The sequence below is a fragment of the Pithys albifrons genome, chromosome 15, assembly GCF_047495875.1.
Source record: "Pithys albifrons albifrons isolate INPA30051 chromosome 15, PitAlb_v1, whole genome shotgun sequence".
Classification (NCBI taxonomy): domain Eukaryota; kingdom Metazoa; phylum Chordata; class Aves; order Passeriformes; family Thamnophilidae; genus Pithys; species Pithys albifrons.
In genome coordinates, this window is record NC_092472.1 from 17,687,660 (window position 1) to 17,715,368 (window position 27,709).

The 27,709-nt window shown below is 47.1% G+C and overlaps 1 protein-coding gene across 1 annotated transcript; it reads right to left on the reverse strand.

Moving 5' to 3' along the window:
* Positions 1-18,986: 18,986 nt before the first annotated feature.
* On the reverse strand, positions 18,987-27,131 carry UBE2B (ubiquitin conjugating enzyme E2 B). Its single transcript, XM_071570409.1, has 6 exons — positions 26,992-27,131; positions 23,432-23,512; positions 22,664-22,689; positions 21,555-21,644; positions 20,355-20,443; positions 18,987-19,551 (listed from the first exon to the last, which is right to left on the reverse strand). The coding sequence occupies exons 1-6, from the start codon at positions 27,033-27,035 to the stop codon at positions 19,423-19,425; spliced, it is 459 nt and encodes a 152-aa protein (XP_071426510.1). The 5' UTR covers positions 27,036-27,131; the 3' UTR covers positions 18,987-19,422.
* Positions 27,132-27,709: the final 578 nt, after the last annotated feature.

Here is a 27,709-nt window from a genome sequence, read left to right on the forward strand (position 1 = left end):
TGAACCATATGGGTTTGGGGCTTTTGGAGGCTGTAAACCTTTGTTCATTGCAGATAAAGCTGACGAGGAGGGAGTTGAGTGCTCCAGAGCTGCTGGTCAGGAGGGCTGAGGACAGGCAGGTGGAGGAGGGTGCCATAAAAATATATGGGGAGATAAAGTTGCCAGAGGTGGTTGTGTGCTGTGGGTGTGGTGTGACAGCAGGATGTCACATCAGGGTTCAGGGGCAGAGTGTGCTGCCCTGGGAGGGGCAGTGGGGGCTCCACAGCAGGTGAGGGCAATGTCTGAGCTCTGCAGGAAGCAACAAACTGCTCCTGCTCTGGGATTCAGTTCAGCTGAGCAGCACAGGATGCTTTGAGTGCTCAGACCGTGGGTTATACCTGGTGGGAGTGCCCTCTGCTCACCACCTTTGGCTTGTGAGCTGCTTCCTCATTTATCTCTCTGTTTGCTGCTGATGGTTCTGCACTGTGCCCATCTTTGCTGCCTCCATACTATTGCACTGTGCCAGTCTCAAAACCAAGATGATTGTTCATTCTCCACAGTCCCGCCCATCTTCCATTCCCAGTTTCCAGTGGTCTCCATTAACAGAGTGGTCAAGAACACCAGACTTGCAGGAAAAAATAAAAGGAAAAGAAGGTGTCCATGTCCCTTTACCTAAACTGGGGTGTTCAATAGAGTGAGAGGAAGGTTTGAAAAGGATTCATTTTGCCCATCACAAACCAAATACTGATGCACCAGCAGAAGAAAACTGTCATGACCAAGAAAATTTTGGAAGAAGCAGAGGGAGGTGGAATTTTGCAGCTTATATTCTGTCTAAAGGCAAATATCACCCAAAGAGCTGTGGGTTTGAGGCCATGCTGTGGGTTCAGGGCCATGCTGGGGGTTTGTGCCCATGCTGGGGGTTCAGGGCCATGCTGTGGGTTTGTGGCTGTGCTGTGGGTTCAGGACCAGGCCATGCTGGGGGTTTGTGGCTGTGCTGTGGGTTTGTGGCTGTGCTGGGGGTTCAGGACCAGGCCATGCTGGGGGTTTGTGGCTGTGCTGGGGGTTTGTGGCCATGCTGTGGGTTCAGGACCAGGCCATGCTGTGGGTTTGTGGTTGTGCTGTGTGTTTGTGGCTATGCTGGGGGTTTGTGGCCATGCTGTGGGGCTTAGGAAGCTGCAGAGAGGGGCAGAAGTGGCCACACAGCACTTTGCACTGCTCTGCAGCTGTGGCTGCTACAACAGCCAGATAAGAGCTTTCAGCCTGTGCTATCTGCCTAACTGGCTAAGACCTCTATAAAGTGTCCATGTTGCCAGAATTCAGTCTGAGTTTGCAGCTCCCTGGCTATTCATCACTTTTTCCAAGGGTCATGAAGAAGATCTCATTGAGCTGGCAGTGCTGAGCCCAGGATGCATCAGGGAGTTCACTGTAGCAGGAACTCAGCTATAAGTCTGTTTTACACATCTGGAGCAGTGGAAATAGCCTTAATTGAGGCCATAAACCAGCTCATGATGACATTTCCTGCCAGTTCTGTGTATCACAGAGGATGCCCATGCACTGAAAAGTCCTAAATCATTTCTGAGCTGGAACAGAAAATCAATCTATTTAAATACTTTGTTAAGAGTAAAAGGTTCATTGAAAACTGCCTTCTGCTTTCAGCAGTAGAGACTCAATGGTGTGTATAGAAATATCCTTCACAAAGTTTCTCCCCATACCTTTTGTTTGAGGTGATTCTGGAGCCAGCTGAGAGTGGCCAGTTCCCCTCACTGCACCACCTTCTAGACTTGTGTCAGCAGCAGGTTTCAGTCAGGCTAAAGATCAAAGGCTTTGCTCTCTATTCATCTCAGCACAACTAAAAGGAAGCCACATCTGGAGAATTTATCTAATTCTGTGAGCTATAAATACGTATGGGTTTGGTACCCTGCAATTAATCACAAGGCTGGAATACAATATGTGTGCTAACCTGCAGAGAGGTTGGGCTGCACTGGAGGGACTGATGGAACACCTCCTGGTGCATATTTCTGTGTCTGAGTAAACCTCTCTGTGGTTTAGCTCTTTATCTTCGTTATGGTGAACTCAGTGCCGAGGACACAAACCTTCCAGAGTCCTCAAGAATTAAATCAGTTATTTCTAAGCAAGTACAAGTTTACTACAGGGGAATAACTCAGAGTCCTTCCTTGCAAGCTTTTGAATCAATCTTCTCCAAAGACAGGGCCTCAGGATAAAACTTGGATCTAGGTCAGAGTTTGAGTCCTGATTTTTTCATTCTCAAAATCTGGATCAGCTTGAAGTGCCTGGATCCCATCTCTGATTTTTCCCATTTGCTCAAAATCAGCCACGAAGAGCACCCAGTTTAATCTAATCAGGCAGCATTAAAATATGCAATCAGGCTCCAGTGGTGACTCTGCTTCAGCCTCTGAAATACAACTGATTTGGGAGCAGAACTGCCCAGACAATCGAACTCCTGATTAGCTGAACGCGCCACTGGTGGGATTATTTTTAAGCTTATGTCCTTTTGCTGCAGGTTTTTTGGGAGTCTGTAGCTGCTTCAGGTGAAGGCTGCACCCACATTAGAATCATAGAATCATAGAATGAACTGGGCTGGAAGAGACCTCCGAGATCATCCAGTTCAACCCTTAATCCAGCCCCACTTTGATTACCAGATCATGGCACTCAGTGCCACGTCCAGTGTCACCTTAAACACCTCCATGGTCAGAGAATCCACCCCCTCTCTGGGCAGCCCATTCCAATGCCTGAGCACTCTCTCTGTAAGGAACTTCTTCCAGATATCCAGCCTAAACCTCCCCTGGCAGAGCTTAAGCCCCTCTTGTCCTACAGTTGGTTGCCTTCTGGTGGCAGAGCTCTTGGGGTGGCTGGAGGACACGTTAGCAGGTCCATGGCCAAAGTCCGTGCAGGAAATGGATGGGTTGGCAAACACAATTTCTGATTGGGAACCAATGCCAAAACTTCTGAAGCCAGACTGGGAAAATGAGTAATTAAGATCCCCCCAAAAATATTCCCCCAAAAATGAGTATTTAGGATCCCCCCCCAAATACTCCCCAAACAAACAAGCCTCGTGCCCTACACCCCCCTGTGATTCTGTTGCTTCTTGCAGGGACCACTGCTGAGGGATCCCCACGTGTCCTTCACCTGCCAGACCCAGGAACCAACTGCAAAACAACACCAAAGCTCAGAGAAAGGCTTCTCTTTTTAATAATTTCTCTCCTTTAAAACTCCTTTTCCACAAGCAGGAGGGAAGGGTCTGTAATGAAAGGCAAATATTGAGGAGCAGCCCAGGACAGCTCTCAGTTTCCAAGCAACACAGACACCCTGATCATGACTATTACGATTTCACCTTTCAAAGGATCTCCTGTCTATGGCTAATTTTAAATAATGGGCTCTATTAATATTAATTATGTCTCCAACTCATGTGTGATGTAGCTAAGACATCCACTTTTGAGGCAAACCCTGGAGAAGTTCCCTGGTTGTGAAAGGCATGAAGGGAGTAGTGAGGTCAGAATACTCCTCTCTCCTGACTCCTCACCTTTGGGACCAAACCTCCTCCTCCCCAGCTCCAAGGGCTGGTCCCAGGGAATGGTTCTGCCCTGTACCTGCTCAGGGCATCCCTCACCTGGCACAACCACCCACCCAAAGCTGAACAGCACCCCCAAAACAGAATGAATCCAGCATGAAGAATCACATCTGGGAGACAATCTCATCATCCCTTTAAGCTTCTCCCTGTTTTCCAGAGTAATTCCAGAACAAGACTGACTCATCTACAAAGGAAACCACTTTTCCTCCTCTCTTCAGAAGCACTTGAGAAAGGTTTCACTGCTCTTCTTGCTGCCAAATACTTCCTACAGTGAAATACTCACAGCCACACTTACTCATCAGAAGACCATCCTCTTGGGAAAAACATCTCCTTACTTTGCCATATTTAAAGCAGGAGACTCACAGAACTCTAATTGGAATTCTGCTGACTCAGTATTTTTCTTGTGTCTTCACACCCATCTCTGGGTAATGGAAATTTGATTACTGATGGTTTGCACCAGAAGAAAATAAATTTAATGCTTCTAACTGGTGTGCTTACATGGAGTCTGTCCATACCATTTTTCTCATTATCTACCTTAGAGTAATTAATTATTGTTAAGCCTGGTGTGCTGAGTGTGGGCAACCACTTTGAGCAGAAGAGAATTCTGGATGGTGAAAGCCCCATTTAAAACCTGTCTCTGGGGTTTATTTCACCAGAGTTTTGCACGCTTGACTGACCAAGTCTGCAGGATGAAACCCAGGGGCAACACAGAAAATTTAGCTTTACACTGGTTTGGAAAAAAAGGAAATAAATCTAATACTTTAAATTTATCCCCAGAGTTGCAAAGAAGGGAATACTTTAATTGTAATGGGTGTTCAATAATTAGTAATGTATAGCAGCTGTAGAATCATTCCAGCAGTAGCAATTAAATATCCTATACAGGGGAAAGTGAACATGATGAAAAGGCTGCAGATATAGAGGTACCTCCCTAAATGCACTTCCTTTGCAGCACCTGAGTCACCAGACTGAAGAGAAAAATAAGCCACAAGGCAGCCAAAAATAAAGAAAACTGACCCCGTGTGTGGATGTGTTGGTGGACAGAGTCACAAACCCAGCTGTTCTCCAGCCCAGGCGTGTGAATCCCCTCTGAAAACCCCAGAGGATAAAGGAAAACCAAAACCCAGCCTTTATGAATCCCTCTGCATTGGTGGGGCATTACTGAGGTGTGACAGGCCTCACATAAAGCTCAGCCCAGCTGTGCTTTGCTGCCCTGGCCCTGCAGGAGGCAGAAGAGGTTGGCTTGGGGTTTAGTTCGTGCAGGTAAGAGATGCAGACTGTGCTCTGTGAAGAGCTCTCTGTGTCCCACCCACGGTGTCACTCGAGGTCAGTTTGCTGTTTCATGGGAGACCCAACAATGCTGACAAAGTGTCTTCATAATTCCCACAAAAAGCCCTTTCTGTGACTGATCCCCGGGGAGAAGAAGGTGACAACATGCCCTTCATCACGAGGAGGCAAAGAAGTCAGTCACAAGCCACAGGGGAGGGTGAAGCCACATCACCTGCCTCCCTCAGGTCTGTGCTGGGCAGGCTGAGCTCTGAGGATATGGGACAGCCCTGTCCTGATGGATGTGGAGAGGTCAGTGTCCAGCTCCTGCACCCCAGGAATGTCTCCCACCTGAGATGCCTGTGCTGTCCTACATGATGTGGGTTGGTTGGAAATGGCCAAAGGAGGTGTCTGCCCCTGGGATGTTGTCCTGCTCCAAACAGATACTTCTCATGTCTGCTCTGGTGCCTGTGCCTGTTGCCAGCAATGTCTGCCCAGTGTGAAACACCAGCCAGAGGGGTTTTGGTGGAATTTAAAAGCTCTGAACTGGGGTCAGTACTTTGTTTGTGTGTACCCACCCACAGGAAGGAACACAAGAGCTGCACATCCCACCCTGCTTCATTCCTGGAGCAGCTCCACAGTCCAGGACACTGCTCCCAGCAAGCAGAAAATCCTTCTAGTACTGACACTCCACATGGCTTTTTTTAATTTAGTATTTAAAGGCCACTTCTCCTTTTTGCAGGTTTGTACTCTTGAAACCTCTCCAGTGAATCCTGGGGGGCTTCTGACCCACACAAACCCCGGGGCTGCCGTGAGTGGATCTGGACACAGCCTCGGTTTCTGTGCATGGGCACAACCTCTCAGGAATGAGACTGTGCTTTCCAGCCGCTGTGAGGCCGCTGGGCACTCCAAACCACCCTCACTTGAGCTCTGCAGTCAAGGGTGCTCCAGTTCATCGTTAACCCCCGAGGAACAAAGCCCGAGCGGGCGCTGTGCTCTGAGCCGAGCCCGAGGCGTTTCCTCACCCTCAGGCTGAGAGTGCACAGGATTGGAGTGGAGTATCAAACACCTCCAGGCAATTCCGAGCCCTTCACAACCCACATCATCACTGGGCTTCTGCTTTCATTTGGTCATTTGCCGCCCACAGTGTGTTAGTGCCACTCCTCCCACCGCCAGATACGTCCCCTCTCCACAGCACTGAGTTCACATCTGCCTTCAGTCCTTTCTGCTGGGGATTTTCCTCTGCTGTCAGCGGTTTGCAGAGCCCAGACTTCCTCTGCCTTTCATCCAGGTCATCCTCCTCACCTCCCTCCAGCAGGTTATGGCAATAAATGACACGGGGTTGCTCCTCTCAAAACTCTTCTAGCTCAGACCTGAAGCAGACAACATAAATTTTGAAACAAACCTCTGAGTGTTTATACAGAGAGGCATTAAATAATACAACAGCCTCATGAATTCAGGCAGAATTCATTACTTTGATACAGTTGAAATGTCCTAAGCCTTCACTTCACATTTCCACACCTTGATGCCAGAGGAGGGTGATGACTCTCTGAGGGCTTTTCTGCAGAATGAAGTTGTGTTGCTGCAGAACTTCACGTGGATCCATAAACCGACACAGCTCGACTGGAGCAAGGACTGCACCGACACTGATTTCCATATAAAGTGGCTTATTCTGGGTTAGTCAAATGTGGCCCCAACCAAAGCAGGAAAAACTGATATTACTTGTATTGATTGAGGTTCAGAGATCCCTGGGAGAAGGCAGCTTTCTGCTGCAGATGGGCTCTGAGATGGGGGTGAGGGCAGCACAGGGAGGTGCCAGCATGGGGATGTCCATCTCTGGCTGCAGAGGGGCTCTCTGCCATCCCTGCAGCCCCTGGTCTCGTGCTCCAGATGTGGCTCCTCTCCCTGGTTCGTGGCTGTTTGGCTGGTGTGGAGGTGCTCATGCTGTACCCCAACATCTGCCCTTACAGAACTGCAGGGGTTTTGCCTCCTCCTTGGTGGGTGCAGGGAGCAGATAAACTGCTCCTTCTTCTCTAATTTCAATGATATTTTCATTAATTGACTTCTATCAGCTTCAGAACCTCCAGATTCATCAATAAATGCAATTTTAAAAGCTCCAGGTACTGTAGGTCTGTGCTGATAGACAATCACACAGCACACAAATGACTTTGCCTCAGTACAAACCCCTGAGCTGTCATTTCCCAGCCTCTTTTGCTACAGAAGCACCACCTCGGGTCTAGGTGGTGGCTAACACAAAGAACAGGGGGTGAGGAGATTCCAGTCTGGGTGTGTTTCCCTGGTTATTTTAGGGACTTGTTGAGTAACAGTGTGAGAAGAACCCACTCCACTCCCCGTGCTTGCTCGGAGCCTGCGCTCTGATTAGTGGCACTTCACGGCACCACCACGAGGAATTCTGCAAAGTTTTCACACAGAGCAAGTCACAGAATTACAGGCAATTCCATAATTATGGAGGTGTGTGCCAAGGTGTTTTTATTAATTGAGTAGCCAGCTAGGAAAATTCCAGTCCTAATCATAAGTCTAGGTAGGTATAGGTGATGTATTAGCCAAGAATGACTTAAAATACATCTCAGGGCTGTGCTGTCACCTGGTGCTGACACCTGCAGAGAAGACATTTGTGCAGAGCAGAGGCATTTGGAGGACAGATCAGTCACAGTAAGACACAAGGAAGCCCCAGGACCAGGGTGGGGACAAATGGAAATAATCATTCTGGGGAGTGAGTAACTGAAATCCCTGTTACAGGGACTGTTTTAGCCATAAGCAAGTGGAGAGATGAAAAACTGCCATCAGAATGAAAAGTGCTAGAAGCAGCAGAAAGGCATGCAACAGCAAGGTTAGCAACTGGGTAGCAAAAAAAGGAGAAAAAACCCTGCAGAATCTTCTCTCTCAGCAAAAATTGAAGGCAAAACCCAACAGATTCTGTTTAAAGAAATCGTTTACAGCGATTTTCTTTACTCCCAAGTTAAAGCGTGCATGTTCTCATTCCAGCTGAATAAGGGAGCCTTTTTGCTGATGCAGAACACATCTCACTAGTTCATTTTCAGTACAATGCACAGAGAATTAAGTGCACAATTCCTGGTAACAAGAATGGAGATTGTGCCTGTCTCCCTCCTTCCTGCACATCACGGAATAAATAACGGGGAGTGCAGGGCAGGGAGCGCCAGACACATCACTCTGCCTGTGGTTATCGGGAGTCAGAGGTGGCAGTGAAAATCCACCCTAAAACAGGGGAAATATTTCTCTGTGTGGCAATTCTTCCTATCTCCCATTTACAAGAGGGATGACCAGCCTCAATGAGCAGCAGCTGAATACCAATCAGGCTGTGAGAGCTGAGAGAGGCGAAACCATCCACAAGAAATGCCTGAATTTCACCTTCTCGGGGAAATCGTGTCAACAGCAGCAAAGCCACGTCTTGCTGCCAGTGGCAGCTCAGTCAGGGCACAGTTCTGGTGGGCTGTGGTAAATATGGGACTGACCTTGTGAAGGGTGGGATGTGGGGGTGTCTGGCTTTGATGCCACAGAGGGGATGAGCTCCTGTGCTTGTTGAGCTCGTTGGGGTTTAATGGAGAGCAGGGTCTGAGCTGAGCCTTCAGCACCTGTGGGACAGCCATGGCACTGATCCTGGGCTTGGAGGGGTCTGAGCCACAGCTGTAGCAGAGCTACATCCACTCACTTAGGGGGAAAAAAGTGTGTTTTTCTTGCAGCAGAAAAAAGTGTCTTTTTCTTTCTCATAAAGGCAGAAAATATCTTATTAGAGTAGGTCCAAAGGAGGGCCACAAACGTGCTCCAAGAGCATGTCTGCTATGAAGACAGGCTGAGAGAGCTGGGGGTGTTCAGCCTGGGGAGGAGAAGGCTCTGGGGAGACCTCACATCTCCTTCTGGGGATAGATAGAACTGGATTTTGTAATCATCAACACCTCTTATGAAGAGAAGGTTACTGGATTTAACTACTACAACTCTAATTTCCAGAACTGATTGACAAGAGGAGAATCTTCCAGTAAATAAACTGGCATAATTAATTCCTGAATGATACCCTCTAATAATCACAGAATAGGGATCTTTGAAGGTCAGTTATTCCAACTCCCCTGCAATGAGCAGGGACATCTTCAGCTACATCAGGTTGCTCAGAGCCCTGTCCAACATGGCCTTTAAAGTCTCTGTGGATCCACCACCTCTCTGGGCAACCTGTGCCAGTGCTTTACCACCCTCATTGTAAAAAACTCCTTCCTTACAGCTAATCCAAACTGCTCCCCCTTCAATTTACAATGAGAGGAGGCTGCTCTTGGTGTAAAGGACACACAGCATCATTTCATTCTTCCTCTGTAAAAACAAAACACACTCACTAAGGAGCTGAAAGATAAAATCCAGCAGCAAATTGCTCAAATGTGCTGCATTTCAGGCTCTCATCAGAGGCTGCTGCTGTGGCATGGCCACGTGTTCATACAATCAGGGCACCCTGAGACTCTGCCAGCCACAAATTGTGTTTCTCTCGCAGCTCTGACGAGGGATCATTTTCGTAGCGAAGCGAAGAGTGGCCCTGCCTGGAGTTCCTGTCTCTGAGCCTCTTGGTGCATCTATAAATAGCAAATCATCAGCTCACCTCCTCTGAGCTCATCACAGCCTGCTGCCTTCCTGCCTGCCTGCTTGTTGAAGCTGTCACTGTGACTCAGATCCCCCACCAGATTCCCTGGGAGGGAGATTCCCCACACATTATGTGGCATCCTGCAGCGATTAAGCGCCTTAGGTTTCTATCACCTAAGCTGCTTAGGGTTCTATCACCAGCAGTGATATGCTGGTGAAGGACCTGACATTTGAGGCAATGTAATTACAATTTCAGGTCTCAGAGCTCCTGAACACTTCAGTTAACAGAGAGGGTCTGCATCACTTTGACAACAAACACTGAGTGAAAATAAAGTGTCACCATCCCAGATGAATGTCATACACAAACCCAAGGACAAACATGAGCTATGGCCATGTAGGACTGCAACATTTCACTGATCCTCCTGCAGAATTCCCTGAGATTCCAGGCATCAATCTCCTTCCATCACAGCCAGCCCCCTGCTCAACAAAAATATTGTTATTTACACTATAAAGCAAAACGCTCTGTTATTCTTTGCTTAAGAAACACACATCTTTGCTTAAGAAACACACAGATGAAAAAGGATGTAATTGACTTAATTTTCAGAGTTTATTGTAATTGCTGAAATGACTGTGACTTCAATCTAATCTTGCTCCCAACGCCCTGTAATGGCATTGCTCATGTATTCATCAAAGCACGGGGTTGTTTGCTCTAGAAATCTCCAGATAACCTGCTCACTCAGTGACTCCACACATATCTGTCAGGCACTAATATTTCATTTCCTGAATAAATGTTTCATAGGCTCCACACTCGGCATGTGAAAAGAGTAAAATATTCTTTTGATCATTCGTTGGGAATATTTGCTGTGTCCTTTAAAACGACTGTAACCAGTTGCAGTCAGCAGTGACACAGAGAGGTGCATGAACTGGCACTCAGAGGTTCCACTACACTTTCTGTCCTTTAAAGTCACCTGAAACCAGAGTCTCACCCTCCTCCTGCACACCCCTGACCTCTGGTTTGCCAGGTGTGGGGATGAAATGCCCCTGAAGCTGCTGCACAAACTGAGTGTGGAGGCATCAGGCACTCAGTGTCTGTGCAGCCCCACCCTCGAGATCCAGGGCAGATCTGGGGATTTCAACACTTTGACTCAATGATCTCAAAGGCCTTTTCCAACCTAAATGATTCTGTGATCTGCACCAGAGAAGAGGAGGCTCAGGGGAGACCTCATCACTCTGCAGCTCCCTGAAGGGATGTTGTAGCCAGGTGGGGACTGGTCTCTTCTCTCAGGCAACCAACAGTAGGACAAGAGGGGCTGAAGCTCTGCCAGGGGAGGTTTAGGTTGGATATCAGGAAGAAATTCTTTACAGAGAGAGTGCTCAGGCATTGGAATGGGCTGCCCAGAGAGGGGGTGGATTCTCCATCCCTGGAGGATTTTAAGGTGACACTGGACGTGGCACTGAGTGCCATGATCTGGTGATCACAGTGGGGTTGGATCAAGGGTTGGACTTGATGATCTCAGAGGTCTCTTCCAACCCAACTGATTCTATGGTTTTGTGATATGTGCCCATTTCACCTGCTGACACTGCCGTGGGTCCTGCCCTACCTGTGCTGAATTCAGGAACAAGAAGCCTCATGACTGACCCCAAGGATCTGTTTCTCATGTTTCTCATAAAATAAAAATCCTATTAAACGGTGTATTTGCTAATTTAACACACACAGGGATGCTGTGACGTGAATATCTACAAGACAGCAGGGAGGGTGGAATTGCAAGGGCTGTGAGTCCATCCTTTTTCAGGTGTCCAGGCACCAGCAGAGCTGCAGAGCCAGCTCAGAGCCAGCCTGCTCCTTGAGTGACCCTCATGGCCCTCACCTGCTTGGCAAGCAAGGACAGTCTGCAGGAAAGACCAGAAACAAGCAGCAATTTAACTTGCAGTGCCTCAGAATGCTCTTAGAAATGCAGAACTGCAGAAAAACAGAGGTGGAGACCACCTGGGCTATGAAAAGTGTTACTGTGTGACCTGCTTTGGGAGCTGAAATGCACACACTGAGGACAGTCTGGCAGCAGTGCCTGACTCCGTAATTACAGATTTTATGAAATAAATACATTCCCAAAGTTAACTATTGATTTATTATGATGTTTGATAATTGATTAGTAAGAGAAGACTAGTCATTTTCTTGGCACTGATTATCATTTTGTTCTCTCCTTTCCCTCTGTGCCTGACTGTTCCTGTCATCACCTGCCTTACACCTGTGCTGGAAGCCCTTTGGAGTGAGGACAATCTGCTGGATTTGTTTGTGAACAGCCCGTGGAGGTTCTTTGCACCAACCAGGAGTCTGAGACACTTTAATAATTCAAATTCTAATATGCCAACAGCATCCAATATCATGTATTGAGAATCTGTTTCTGCACTGCTTTAAAACACCAATAAATAAGAATTTTCCTTGTGGTGTCAGTTGTTTTGTCAAGGGGGCCAGTTGCAACAAGTAGGACCCTGAGCTGGTTAGAGCTTATTTCAAGTTAATTTAAAATTCTGTGTTCTCTCTCCAGACTCATCCATCTCTGCAAAGAAAACTACAACCAATCCAGGACATTCAAAGTGTAACAACATTCAGATGTGTCCAGACATAAATAGCAACTTCTAAACCAAGAATCTGCCTCTGGAGCCTTTTCAGTGGGACCTCAAATAGAAAATATTTAAAGGGCAATCATGATAGTATAATTTCTCTTTGTTTGAGACAAGGGTGGAGTGAATGTGTCATAAGGCACCAAGAAGGAACAAGAGGAATCTCAGTGAGACAAAATGAAAGGACTTCATTATAGACAAGATCCTCACTCCAGCTAAACCAATGAGAAATCTGTTGACTTCAGTAGCCAAGGATTTCATGACACAGCTTTAACCAAAACCATTTTTAGCATCCTAATGTACAATTTGAGGGCTCAAATTTTATCTTTCTCTGTAAATTCAGGCCCCAGAGCTGCAGGATGTGGTCACACACCTGTGGCAGAGCGCCCACTCAAAGCTGAGCTCACCAGGGTCTTCCAACAACCCCTTGAGCATCATCCCAAACTTCCAGAATGGGAAAACTCTTTCTAAATGTGAGTCTGCTCAGGATATTAGTAAATAATTGGAATTTCAGTGCTAACAAGTGGGTGTTTCAACAAATTGACATGAAGTGTGTCCTCAGGAATAGGTGGGGACAGCACCCACTGTACCCCTGCCCTCTGCCAGGCAGGACTGAAAATCCCCTCACATCCCACATTCCAGGGAAGGACACCAGCAGGGAGGGAAAGGAGAGCTCTGCCTTTGCCTTGCGGATTATATCCCTGGAACATTCCCCTATCCATGAGGATACAGATGGATCCAGAAGGATCACAATGAAAATGCCTAAAATTTCCCTGGGTTTATTCCTTCATACAGAGCATCAAGCACACAAACAAACCTGGGAACAACACATGGAGTTCTCCAATCTATTCCTTTCCCCACTTAATAAAGGGTGTGCTTTGCTACCACTTAATTCAATGTGAAAATTCCTTTAGGTCTCCATGGGAACAGCATTGGGTCTGTAACACTTAACTATAAGTACCAAATTCTATAAGCTTTGGCTGAAAGTTTTTAGTGTCCTTTTAAAGATCTCTGCAGATAAAGAACTTCAGGCTCTGGAGTCAATAAAGTCAATGAAGCAGCTTTCATAGGCATCAAAAGTTCACTTTCCAACTTTGTACAAAACAGTTACTGGAATTTGGGGGAAGAGAGCACAAAGAAAACACTGTAATAACTTACACAATGACCCTTTCAGCAGGGCAGGCGAGCATTTCTTAATGAAATTGGACTTAACGTACGTTTGGACCAGACAGTGAAAGAAAATCCTCTCAGCAGCACATCACAAGGCCAATAATGTGTAAACAGATAATAGCAAGAGCTGTGTGGTTCATAATTAATTCAGAGGAGATGGCATTTCTGCCTTCTTCCCGCTCTGGTCAGTCATTGAGGACAATTTGCCTCTCAGCCTGTGTGAAGGATCATATCTCAGAACTAAGTCCTTCTATTCCCACCACAATAGCACTGATGTGAAGTAATAAAATAACAATATTTACATTTACTGGGCACTGCAGTGTGTGTCAGAATTTCAGACAAACCCCTGAACCCACAATCTCCTGTTCACACCCAAATCAACTCCAAAATGAACAAACAACAAATAAATGGTGATGACAATGAACAATGTAATTATTAATCTGATGCTGAGACTGAGCAGTTCAAAGTTCAACAGAGTTTTGAAAACAACATGCATGTATTTATGGGGTTTTGTAAGCAGAGGTTTATCCAGGATAAATCCCACGGGGGTCTCAGGTGCTTGGGGTGCCCTTTCCCTGCCCAACTCGTTCCCTCATGAATCAGTATTTAGGTGCCCCTTTGTGCTCGAGGCTGTTGCTGTGCCAGGTAGAGCAGGACCCTCCCCAGCCTGGTGGCTCCCAGCTCAGCCCATGGTATGTGTACCAAATTGGCAGCTGTCAAAGCTGTTCAGCTCAGAAATGCATCAGACACGGCAGTTAATGACCCAAACTGAAAAACAAGGGAAGGAACACAAGATCTGTTCAGTTCAGGGGCTGAGGACTGAACACCCTGTGCTGCAGGTGGAGGCCTGGGCAGGGCAATCTGCCCACCTTCAGCCCTGCAGCCTCTCCAGACAGGTCTCTGTTCCATCAGTGCCAACCACAACTCTGCCTTCACACAGCAGTTTGACCCAGCCCTGGCACAGGTTAAGGGCAAGAATAACAAATTTTATGACCCCCATGAACCCCCAATAAAACATTCACATACTGGGATTCTAAAACACACTTTCTTCCAGTAACATTTGCAGTAGCTCAGAGAACCCCTCGCTACGTGCTCTGACCACATCACAAAGAAAGAGGCTTCATTCTGGATGCTGAACAACATGCCCTGTTTGAGAGGAGCATGTTTGCTTTCTGGCAGGGCACAGCTTTCACACAGACCACAGCAGACACAGCACTGAGAATGGATTCACACAGCCACGGGGGCTGGAACATCACCATTAGTGCACAGGGCTAAATACAGAAGATACCCTGTCTGAAAATCATGATTTTCAGTGCAGAGACATGGGATAGCGATGAGAAACCTGTAGGGAATATTGCAATTTCCATAGCTTGGGATGCTAATTACAGTCATTATCAGAGTCTAAAAAGTTCTGCCTGTTTTTTGTTCTCTGCTCAGGGTGGCTGGGCATGAGATGCACTCAAGGTGCAGTAACAATTCTGAGCACAAAACCCCCTCAAATCCTAAATCCCATTTATTTTTATTTTCAAACACTACTACCTACCTGAGGTCTCTATAACAGCTCAAAAAGCCCTCTCCTCTGTGCACACACATAATCCAAGAGTCATTCTTTTCTAAAATGACTCATATCCTTTGAATGCACAGCAAGAGCAGAGTAGCATCAGATTCTTAATGGGTTTTTCTCTTGGATTCTACATACTTATTTTTGGTTTTTTAGTATTAGCTCCTTTCCCCTTCACCTCTTTCACCATTCCTCTTTTGACAGGAAGAGATTTCCAAGAGATTAACTGTGAAAAACTCGTGTTCAACAAAACTGTCCATTCTCAAGCCGTAACACGTAATTTGTCTTTGGTCTCCCAGTTTTGGATTGTTTTCATCCCCGAAACTTTAATGAAATAGAAAGGATGCTGCCTAAATCATTTACCCTCTGGCTACATGGTGTTTGTGTGGCCAGGGCTGGATCCAAGGGTGTGCAGCAGATTGTAATCTGGATTGAATTCAGGTGCACTGAGGAGGATCTGTGAGCCACCACCCCACAGTGACACGGGGCACATGAACTCTGCTCTCAGCTGAAGCTCTTCCATTAGAAAGATTGATAAAATCAGGGAGAGGAGGCCAGATAATTGTTTTGGTGCTTAAACAATAAACCAAACAGAGTGCTGGAGCTGCTCACAGAAATGCTGCCCACTCACCCAGAGTCTGGTCACTGTTTCCCACTCACAGTCCAACCAGCCACTCACCAGAGCCCCGGCCAAGGGAGAGGTGGGAACCTGCCTTGCCAACTCACACATTATAGCAAATTGCCTGCTGATTACATCTTTCCTCTTCCAAAAAACAACTCTAAACAAATAAGGCACAGTATTGGTCTGGGACAGCTTCCACACACAGTAAAAAACTCAAACACACAGGTTGGGAAGTCTGGCTGGATGAGAAGGCTCTTCCTCTCCTGGTGCATTTTTATATACCTCAATTCTGACAGAACCCTGACATGTTAAATGTGAAGTATTTATCTGTCTCTATTATCCTACCTTTTCTTATTTTGAATTACATAGTGCCACTGTAGAGATCAGGGAATCTTCCTTTTTCCCTGTAAATTTTTTATTAGGCACCTCCTAATCTCTAAATATTTAAAGCTTTATTTGTTCGACACATTGGATTAATTGACTATTAATACAAAACCTCCCACAAAGAAGCTGCAGATAGACTACCCCAAGCTGTGATTTCTTCTCTTCTCACAGCCCAAGGCCTCAATTCTGCAATTACACACGTTTATCTGTGCCACGGTGAAGGATCCCAAAGGGCCGACTCACGCTGGTGGAGTTAATCACATTTGTGAAGATCCACGTCCCGCAGTTTTGGCTTTGGGACTGGGTTTGGATGAAACATCTTCAGGGAACCGAGATCTGAAGCGAGCAGCACGAGCACCACTGTTTGATGCTTCTTGTGAATAATGTGACTGTGATAAACCTGAAGGCAAAGGTGTTCCTGTACCTGAGACTCACAGTGGGGAGTGCCCAGGAACAGCTCACGCCTCCAGCCCAGCCAGTGGCTTCCTGCCTGACACTAAAATCCTGCAGGTCTGCGTGTCTCTGTCTGTCCACCTGTAAAATCAAGTGAATGATGTGGATAGAGAGGACAAAAACTCTGGGGTGAATAATTTAAAGATGTCTCCACGGTGGTTTTCAATCTTTACACAGAATACCATGGAAAAGAAGTGATTATGAACTGTTTAATATCAATGAACCAAAGCCCATGAGAAGCTGTAAACCCAACACTGTGTACTCATCAGTCCTTCCTTAATTAATCCCCCTGTCCTAGCAAGCCTAGTGCATTACAGCTCCTAATCAATTAAGGAAAAAATCAAGCATCCCAGTGCACTGTTTAAGAAGGTAACTGTGCCACAAAGTTTATTGTGACTCATCCCAGAACACTGTTTATAAAGCAACTGCACCACCAAGTTTGTTGTGACTGTGCTCATGGGAATGGATATACATGAACCTTTTTGTCCTTAAATTTCATCAGACTTCTCTTGTTTGTAGCAGGAAGAGGGAAAGGGCTTTTATCTGTCCCTTCCCCACACTCCTGGCACGTTGTTTCGGCACCCATGAGCAGCCCCATCCACTGGCTCCTCTGGGACACCCGGATGGGACAGTCCCACAGGAACCACAGCCTGGAGCAGTTGGTACCCCCAGACCTGCTGGGGGTGCTGAGCACAGGCCCAGGAAGGGTCCACAGTACCCTCAGCGGGCAGTGACACTTGGTGAGGGTCAGGTTAAGCTGCCCACGGTGCTTCTTCACACCATCCCCTCTGGGCTCACTCGCTTGCCTGGTAATGAATTGTTTCTCTGTGAAGTGATTGTGCTCTGGGATTGGTGCAGGGCTCACAAAGTCACGAGTTCTCCCCCCTGCAGCTCAGGGGGACTGAGCAGCACTCCAGGATCCCACCTCCAGATGGGCTGGTTCCTCTACACCAGTGTCTACCCGCGAGCCATCCTCCAGTCTGGGATCATCCATCCCAACGGTCACACCCAGCCTCCAGTCAGCACGCAGCATTAACCTGCGAAATCCAGGGAATTCAGGGAGTGTCCCTCCCCACACACACTGGGAATACAGTAATTTACAATCACTGCCTTTGTCTGAGGGACAGCAGCACATTTTCCACCCAGACTTTACGAAGTGCAGGCTCCAAACTCTGCTCTGACACTTTCAGGCACACACTGTGGGCCCAGCACGGGCGGTTTGCAGGGCTGATCACTCCATTCCCCTCCTCCTGCTCCAATCATGTTCCTCAGACATCCACCGCCTCTGTCCCAGAGACACAAACACGTCCCAGAGACACAAACACGTCCGAGCACCATCGATCCACAACTAGGCCAAACTGGCTCTTCAGGAATAATCAAATTAACAGGGACTCTAATGAACAGCAAATCTCATCTCACGCACATGTCAAAGGAACAAAATACTGAAACAGCAGGCAAAAATAAAAAAAAAAAATCTTCAAAGTTGTCACTAATTCTTAGAAAGAGGAAGCTTTTCCATGCTGTATTTGTGAACAAAGATCTTTGCACCGATGCTGCTTTGGGCCACCAACACCACGTTGCCACTTTGTAACTTCGCCACAGCCAAAAGGCAAATTGGACCCGGGGGGGGGGTGTCTGTTAATCACCTGGAGATTGAAGAGTTTGTAAACACAAATCCACCAACTCAAGAAAAGCAAACTGACTTAACGAGAGCAGTTTAGCTCCTACTTAGCACTGATGTCTCAGCCTTTGCACACTAATTCCTATCTAAGGTAGAGCTGCTTTACTCCACGGGCTCCTAAAAGAGTTTGCCTACTCTAAGTGCTGGTTCCAAACCTCAGTCCTGATCCTCGAAATTACAGAACTTTACAATGTGTGAAGTGTAAATTGATACTCCTCTTTGAGGCTTTTAGTAATGACTGTTGCAAATAAACAACATTCTTCTCTTCTAGCTGAAATAAACTTCCACTGCTTTTCAGGCAACACTGAGCTGTATTTTGGTTCAGGAACTGGGGGGGTTAATACACGTGATGCTGGTTGGAATTATGACAACGGGGTTACAATTTTGCTGCTGGAAATAAAAAAATGGCCTAATTCTTTACTGTAGTCATCAGTCTGATTTACAGAATACAGTAAGAAATTACCACCACACCAACACCTGCAAAAGCAAAGCCCAAGTTCCCTAAACCCACCTCTGTGATACAGACACAGGCCCTGGGCAGGCTTTAAAGAGTAACTCCATTAAAGCTGCAGGCCTGTTTTCTTCTGGTAGTGATTAATTTTTTCCCTACCCCCAAGGGAAACTAATGGGACACCTCTTTAATTATTAGAAGATATTCAACACTGTATTACAGTGTGTGAATATAGGACAGATTTAAATGACAACATTTTACAACTTGGTAAAATACAAACTCCCTGAAAAACCAAAGTTACTAAAAGACATGATCACCAAGCCTGGCTCATCCAGGACATCTTTGCAACTCCCCTGCTGGTTTAAGGTGGGGCTTTTAGCAACAGTTACATCTGTTTCCCCATTTGTAACTGGCAGCCACCAAAACTTCTCTTCCTCATACAACTGAGGACACAAAGAATCAAGGCAAGCTCTGGTGCAGCAGCAAAGGCATCCTGTGATAACAGTTCTATAATGGAATAACTTTTTTTTTGTAAAGTGCATTGTATCATCAGCACAGACCAAAAGAAACCAAAAAGGAGCCCTTGGAAAGAGATACAGAGTGAGAACAGAATGATTTGCACTAAGGTTATGTATTTAACAGTTTTACATGAAACATTTATATATAAAAACTTTAAGTGCTTTTCTCCAATTTAAAAATCTAAAGAATTCAAAAATAAGGCATTCAATATTTGAAAAAGTACAGATTTACAAAATGTGTATATTCTGTCATGAAAACTCCACATCAACATTATACACTTGGAAAAAAAATACAAACAGGATATATTACAAATTTATGTAGCAATAACTTAGTTCATACCATGCAATAAAAAGGACATTAATTGAGATACACAAGCTTTTAGCTTTCCTAAACTGGAGGCCTTAATTTTGTTTGCAAATGAGTTTTTATGCATATTCATAGAGCTGTGGCACTTGAAATTTCTGGTAGCCTTTCTACTGAGAGTTAAATTGTACATAAGGATTATGAGGATGGAGAGTAACAGCAGCTGTTACGAGTCATTCCAACTTTGCTCCACAATGGCTGAAACTCTTTTCTCATATTCACGTTTGTTCTCCTGGTAAAGTTGTGCTGCCTGACTGTTTGCTGGACTGTTGGGATTGGGTTCATCAAGCAGAGACTGGAAAGAGGGGGAAACAAAACAACAAAACGTGAGACAAACCTGCACATTTAAGTCAGGGAAAAATCAAGCTACAACTTTCAAGTTTCAGAGGGCAGACATGACTCAGAAGGGCAGTTGAAAAAACCCCAGTTAAACTCATGGTTGGGCACCCCCAGTTCCACTGCTGAACCTCAGATCATACCCTGCATAAGCAGGAGTGCTGCACACACTGGCAGGTTCACAGACCTAAGAGGGACACACAGTCCCTTCTGTGCCAATCAGCACCACGAAGCTAATTGACTATTTGGTAATTACACTACTATTGTCATTCAGGGCTAAAGAGGTGCTTAAAATGTCTCCTACAAAACTTCACTGTAGAAAAATAAACCCAATCACACAGGAGAAAAGGAAATGTGCTTTTCTGCTGTGCCAGGCCATTTTCACTGATTCCAAGTGGAAGGTTCCAGCAGTACTGTCCCTTCGAGGACTTCACAGGGCAAAGCTTCACAATAAAGGTTAGTGTTTGTAACACTGGGCAAATTTCTGCATCTGATGTCCTACCTTGGCTAAAAACAGTTAAAAATGAAGCCAAACCAGTAACTGCTGTCCTGTACAAAAGCACATAGTGGCAGTTTTGTAGCTCAGAATTAGTAATTACATAGGTCAGCACCTCTGCCTGCATTTGATCTAAAAGCTACTGCTTAGCTCAGGAGGATTTGAAGTTCCCCTTGACACAGATACCTGGCTATCCCAGCACTGAACTGTGTATTCTGGAACAGAAACAACAACATAATTATCTGGTAAAATAGTTGCAAAGTTACCTGAATGGAAGTTAAAATAGATGAAACATCGTATGTTGGACTCCAGCGATTCTGAAGAATATCTAAACATATGCTGCCATCCGCATACACTGTGAACACACCAGGGATCATTGAAACTGTCAGATTTACAGTTCAGTTCACACTGTTCAAGGCAGAGTTATTGTTTCAAATCAGCCTGTGCTTAAATTAGTGCTTTAGGAAAGGGGACAGCAGTTCTGTCTCACAGTCTTGTGCAGCCTGACATGTTGTGTTTTGAAGATTTATTACAAGATTAACAGAACACTCCAGAGGGAAAGCAGGAGGGACTGTAGATATGGCATTGGCACAGGAAGGGGCAGACTGGGTTTGCTGCTCCTCTGGTGTGAGTGACCCCCAGTGTCAGAGGGGAGGCCTCCCAGAGCAGCCAGGCACTCACTGAGGGGTGGAACACACTCACAGCATCACCCACGGGACAGGGGGAACCTCTGCCCTGTTTGCACAGACTCTGCACTCACTGTGAGACACACCAGGGTGGCAAACAGAAAATATGCACAAGTGTGCCTGAAATCCTGCTTCTGTTTGCATCCCTGGAGCCTGTGTGAATCTGAGACTCAGCACTCCATGTCCTACACCCCTGTGCTCCAGGTGTCCATGCCAGTGAAACCCAGCAAGCTCCAGGCACAGCCCCCCTGTCCTGCATTGCTGCTGCTGCTGCAGAGGGGCAGCAGGCAGGGGGGGTTTCTCTGCATGCACCAATAACTCAGTAAAACCCCAATGCAGGCATGAATAACTGAACAAAACCTGTCAGGCACTGAGGGAGGAACCACGGCTGAAACCTCACCTGGCAGAAGTAAGTTTGGCTCCACCAGGCCCCTGCAGCTCATGGTGTGGCTGCACAGACACGGCTGCTGTTAATGGAAGGGGGCAGGAATCTGCAGCCAGAACTGCCTCCTCAAACCAACCTAAGTGCAGCTGCTGCTGGAAATACTTACAGGCTCTGCCACTGAGGGGACATATTGATTAGAAAAAGGCAGAGAGCTGCTTCTTAATAGCATCATAACTCTTAATTTTTCATCAAGCAGTTGCTGTCCTAGACATCTACTTAGGAGATGGCAATGAAGAGAGATGAAGAGCTGTCAAGCATTCTGGATGTTTGGAGCCTATGTGACCACACCATAATATTTAATGGGTACTGCAGCTAAATAAAGATGATTTACTCACCATTTGGATGGAACATTTTTGACAAAAACCTAACAGTTGGAGGTTTATTTGGATATTCTTCAGAAAATTCTATTACTAGTTTAAAAGTACCTGTCCAAACAAAGATAAACACAATCAGATAACTAACAACAAAAAGAACATCTCCATGAACATAGACAAGAAATTAATGTGCTCCATGAGTTTTTCTCACCATTATCTAAACAAGCAATACTGAGTCTGATTTCTTTTCATGTATTTCAAATGATAATGAAATTCAGAGTAACAAACCCAGCAGCAGAAGCTGGGTAGGAGCTTGGAGATGCACTGTACACATGGCAAAGGCAGCCAGTCCAACACTGTCCCACTGCCCTCCCCTTTTTCCATGATCCAACATGCTGGTTCCATGGGCTTGGGTGACTTCAAGGCGTTTCATTAAGAAGGCACTGTGATGCCAGCAAAAAAACACTGGAATTTCATAATCAGCAATCTTGGTCTTTGGAGCTTGTAACTGATTCACTGAAAACCTTTATTATGGATCAGTGAATAATTTACTGTAACTCCTCCAACCCAACACAGAGAAAAACCCATCTGCTGCCAATTACTGCAATAATACTATAATTATTAAACTCATTATTCCTCATATGCCTAAGGGAGGTTCATTACCCACCAACTTTCATGTTTATGTACAAATCTGGGATTCCCTCACCGAGTTCTACACTCGGAACAACTCAAGGTTTTTCACCTGTTCTTCATTAGGAGAACAGCCATGAATCAAACATGCCAGAAGGATGAAACGAGAGCAGCACAGCCTTGTGGAGCTCAGCTATGAGGATGTGAAGCACATCTGGCAGCACTGGGCCAACAGCCCCTGCCAAAGCTCCAGTGTAGGTGTACAAACAAGGCCTGACAGCAGCTCTGCTGCGCAGCCTCCTGACCAACATCAGCCACTCTTACAAGGCTCTGCTTGGATCAGGACACAACATATTTGTACAGGGAACAAGCCTCCCCCTTTGCTTGCTTGGTTTGTTTCATATTATATACAGATAGCATCTATTATTTTCCCAAAGAGAACACTGTCAATGCTGGCAATATTTACAAGAATGGCACAGGATACAAAGTCAGTGGCTTACCATCTTCAAAAGGTGTCCCTTCTGGCCTGAAAGGTTTTAAAAAGAAACTCCAGTTAATAGTGATCATTTCTTACTTCCACACAGGCAATAAATAAATTCCACAACAAATTTATATCTTCTTCTTCATCCTCCCCAAGAGACAGGTAGAGGCAATAATTTAAATATTTAGAGAAGTATCCAGTAGCAGTCTCTGAGAGCTTTGCTGTATCTAAGACACTCCTCCAGTCACTCTGCTGTTTGGGATACCTACTTTATCATCATCCCAAACAATACATGTGCCATGATGTGATTAGGCTGCAATTAATGAGCAGATTACTAGCAAGCATACTTCAGTTTTAGGAAAGGATACTGAGCCAGCTCCTCTTCCCTAGGATACATAATGTAACTTCCCAGACAGACCCTGTACCTGGTCCCACTGGGAATCAATCCCATCACCGCTGATACATCTGGATTTGATGACTGAGAACATGCAGCACTCATGTATGTCACAGAGGAATTCTGCTTTTCCATAACCTGACTCCTACATAGTCCAACCTCTTTATTAAGCCACATGCAAGCTTTATTCAACAAAAAAAGTTCAACAAATTGAAAATTTTTCTTCCCTATGCATTGGGCCTTATTCCTGAAAACAGATTTTTACCACTTGGCCATTATTCTAAGTTTGCTGACTTTATGTACACAAAACAAGAGAGTAATTGTACAAACAAACACCAGGTTGTTATATTTAGCCCTCTGATACAGCAATCCCTAGTTACCCAAACCACTTACCCAAATATAACTGCATTCCATTGCATTATATTATTCTCGGATGGAGCACCACTGACACCCACAGGAGGGTCTTCCTGCAACCTGAGAATTACACACAGAATGACAAGTCATACAAATGAGGTACTTCCACCTGCAAGTGTAATTTAACAGCAATATCCACATCTTGTAAGTATTTTCTCATTCCAAATCAGAGAGTACCCAAAGCACTATGTGAGAATATCAATACTCTAGAAGACAAACCTCAAGGCAACGCACATCAAGGTTCTCTCATGTTTTACACCGAGACACTGCAAGAGCCCAGCAGGTCTGATTGAGTGTTCAGGGAGCAAAGGATTAACTGGAAGAAGAACTGAAAGTACTACAGATGGCTGGGCTTTCCAGTGAAAGAGCAACTGCTGCCTCAAGGAAGAGGAGAGCGAGCTGCAGCCACAAGCGGGGGCTCAGACCCGGGCAGTGACACACCCTGAGCACCCTCGCTGGGACTCGGCACGAGGCACTGTCAGTGGAGCTTTTCCTGCATTCCCAGATCCGGGCCTGCGACGTGGCTAAATTTGGTACAAGCCTATTTTGACTGGCCAGCTGATTGCTTCAAAAGGGAGCGAGAGGAAACCTGTGCACTGCTCCCTCCTACCAGTTCAACAATGTGTTTATCTCCAGAGCAATCACGGGAGCATTTTAAGTTATTTTTAGTTCCTTAATCCTTGGGCTAGGGAAAAGCACAGCATGTTACTGAAAGCCTCATAAATTTGGACCAGACAGAAATATGTATTGTAGCCAAAACCAGGATCCAAACACTCCCCTCTGCCCATCCTTCTGTGTATCAGTGCTCTGCTTGAACATCACATGGGACCCTGAACGACATAAACAAGTGAGTCCCAAACAGTCTGCCTTATCAAACCCCCTCAGCAACAGCTCCCACTCACCTCCCTGTTCTGCCTCCAGTTACACACAAACAAGGAAAAAGCAGTGACTGCCTTTGCCTCACAAGAAATTATGGAGTGGTACCACGAGGTTTGGTAACTTACAACCGAGTTGCTGTTAAAGCTCTGCAGACCCAGGGGCAAATTCTCACTAAATGTCGATGTGCAAATGCAGATTCATTGAGAGCTGACAGGAGCACACAACCCCAGGCAACCCACTGGCACTGCCTGAGCCCGGGATAAACCCCGTGTGCCCACGGATGCCGAGCCGTGGGGCTGCCCCTCTGTGTTTACATCGCTGCTCCCCCGGCACACGCAGCTCAGACCGCTCAGGATCAACAGCACACACCGCCTACTATTTTGGTCAGGGAAAGCAGGACAGGACTCCTCGCTCTGTGACAGCCGGGCTGGCTGCCAGTGCTGAGCCCCGGCCTGACAAACCCAGCGCGGCTCCGGGGGTCAGACCAACTTCAAGCACACGCGCACCCCACTGGCACAGGGGATAACGACAGAAAGGGTCTGGCAAGGACTGCAAATAGCACTGACCCCGAAAGCGCCTGCAAGTCTTCAACAGCTCAGGAAAAATTGGCATTTGTAATCCCTCTCTATCAGCAAAAATAAATACATAAATACAACTTTTTTTTTCTTTTGGTTTAGTCAAACAAATGAGAAGAGATACAAAATCTGCTGAACTGTTCTCTCTTCACTGCTCCTGACAATCACAGTGTGCAAAAGCAGCTGATATTTAATGAAGTGAATCAAGAGTTCACAGCACAGAGTGTGTTGTTTCAGTATGAGGTACAAATACCACGAGGCTAAACAAATATGTAACCAGGAAAGAGCAGAGTAAAACGAAAGCTGACATGAAAAAGTTACATAAGTTTTGGGGTATCATGTCATATACACGAAAAAGAAATTTGATTTACTTTGTGTTCACTTGGTTATCATTTTCCACAGCTTTAAAGTTTCCTCTCCAGCCTAAACTGCAAAATTATTAAACCAGCCCTTCCAGGATTATGTGGGCATAAAACCCACATCTGATTGCAATCTTGAAAAAGTACTTAGTCACTCAGCCTGAAAAAAATCCCTGATTCATGTCATCTGTGTGAGCAAACACAATAAAAAGTCTGAATATCCTGTTTTGATTTGAACAGGAATCAAGCAACACCCTCTTAACAAACACCAACACTCACACAACAGCGGGAATGGGCTCCACATCCCCAAACCTCCCACTCCTTGGGAATCCACTGACGGGGCTCTTGCTGCTGCAGCCTTACAACAACTACAATACACATCAGCTGTTTACTGATGTATTTTCGGGGACTGTGATAGCATCGCTGTGCTAAAAAAAGAGACACTATCAAAGCTGACTCACCTCCAGCTACTCCCGAGAAACTCCAGTCCAGAGCAAACCTACAACACACTGTAAATCCTGCAGAGGAACCCCCACCCCTTCCACACTCTGCTCTAAGTGTGTGTACGTGTCAGACTGGAAACAATTTATTCCAGAGTCGGCGGTTCAGCCATTAGCACTTAAAAGAGCCAGCTAAGAACTGCTGCTTTGGGAATTTGCATGCTTTACACTAAAGATTCCTCACCAAACTTCGGGGAGAACATGCTTAAAAACATTAAAAGGCACTTTGGCTTTGGTGACGTACAAACCAAACGGCCGCTTGGGTTTTTGTTTGCGCTTTGTTTTTAGATGCCTACCCCAAAAACCCCTTAATTTTCAGAGAGAGCCACCAGCCCAACAGGCCCGGAACGCTTCTGAATTCTGTCCGAATTTAGGTTGGAGCCTTTGGATACCAGAGGAGCGGGAGGCGCCCGGGGACACTTGGAAGCGCCGGGATCCCACCGCGCCATCCCGACGCCCCGTTCGTCCCCCCGGGGGCATTCCCGGGGCATTCCGGGGTGTCCTTGCTCAGCCACCGCTCCAACTTTTATCCTCACACGCCCCCAGCCGTCGGCGCCGGGGCGAGGCGGCCCGAACAAAGCCCCGCTGTCCTCAGGGACCCCCGAGTCTCTCAGGGACCCCCCGAGCCTCTCACGGACCGCTCCCCGCTCCCCTCAGGAATCCCCCGCTCCCTTCAGGGACCACCCGTGCCTCTCAGGAACCTTCTGCTCCCCTCAGGGACCCCCTATGCCTCTCAGGGATCCCCCGAGCCCCTCAGGGTCCTCCTTCGCCCCTCTCATGGACTCTCCGCTCCCCTCAGGGCCCAACCGTGACCCTCAAGAATCTCCGTGACCCTCAGGGACCCCCCCGCTTCCCTCAGAGATCTCCTGCTCCCCTCAGGACCGCCCCACTCTCCTCAGGGACCCTCCGCTTCCCTCACGGACCCCCCGTGCCACTCAGCGATGCCCCGCTCCCCTCAGGGACACTCCACTCTCCTCAGGAATCTCCTGCTCCCCTCAGCGATCCCCTCGTGCCTCTCAGAGACACCACACTGCCCTCAGGGACCCCTCGCTCTCCTCAGAAATCTCCTGCTCCCCTCAGCGGACCCTCCGCGCCCCTCAGGGACTCCCAAGCCCTCCCATGAGGTACCCCCTGCGCCAGCCCACTCCCCCTGCCCCGGGTGGGCTCCGTGGCAGCCCCGCTCAGGGCAAGGCCGGCGGCAAGTCCCGGTTCAGTGCCTCGCTCACCTCTTGAAGTCGCGCATCAGCCGCCGCCGGGCCGGGGTGGACATGGCGGGCAAAGAGTCCGCGGCCACAGCGCCGCCCCCACCCGCGCTCCCTCCGCGGCCGCACAAACAACCCGCAATGGCGGCTCCCTCCGCGGGGGCGGGGACAACGACGGACCGCCCCCCCCGCGCCGCCGCCATGGGCCGGCCCGCCCCTCCCCGCCCCGGCGGGGCCGGGCCGGCCCATGGCGGCGGCGCGGGGGGGAACTTTGCGCCGTCGGGAAATAGGGAAGAGCCAACGGGAAAAGGTCCGGGATGGATTCCTCTTAGAAACGGCGTGTTTGGGGAATTTAGGGGTTTGCCAGGTTTTAATTCGGGGTAGTGGCACGGTTTGCCATGTGGGTCCCTCGGCTGTGCTGGAAGTGCCCTCTGGATGCAGGGATGTCCCCTCTGGGCTCAGAGTGATGTCCCCTCTGGACACAGAGATGTCCTTCTGGACACAGTGATGTCACTCTGGACGCAGAGTTATGTCTCCTCTGGATGCAGGGATGTCTCTCTGGACGCAGAGTGATGTCCCCTCTGGACACAGGGATGTCCCTCTGGACACACAGTGGTGTCCCCTCTGGACAGAGTGATGTCCCTCTGGACACAGAGTGATGTCCCTCTGGACGCAGTGATGTCCCCTCTGGATGCAGGGATGTCACTCTGGACGCAGAATTATGTGCCCTCTGGACGCAATA

Coding starts and splice junctions, on each gene's coding strand:
- UBE2B (XM_071570409.1), bottom strand. CDS start 27,035: ATGTCCACCCCGGCCCGGCGGCGGCTGATGCGCGACTTCAAGAG. Junction 23,513..26,991: donor CTGATGCGCGACTTCAAGAG/GTGAGCGAGGCA, acceptor TGTAATTCTCAG/GTTGCAGGAAGACCCTCCTG. Junction 21,645..22,663: donor AGGGACACCTTTTGAAGATG/GTAAGCCACTGA, acceptor TTGTTTGGACAG/GTACTTTTAAACTAGTAATA.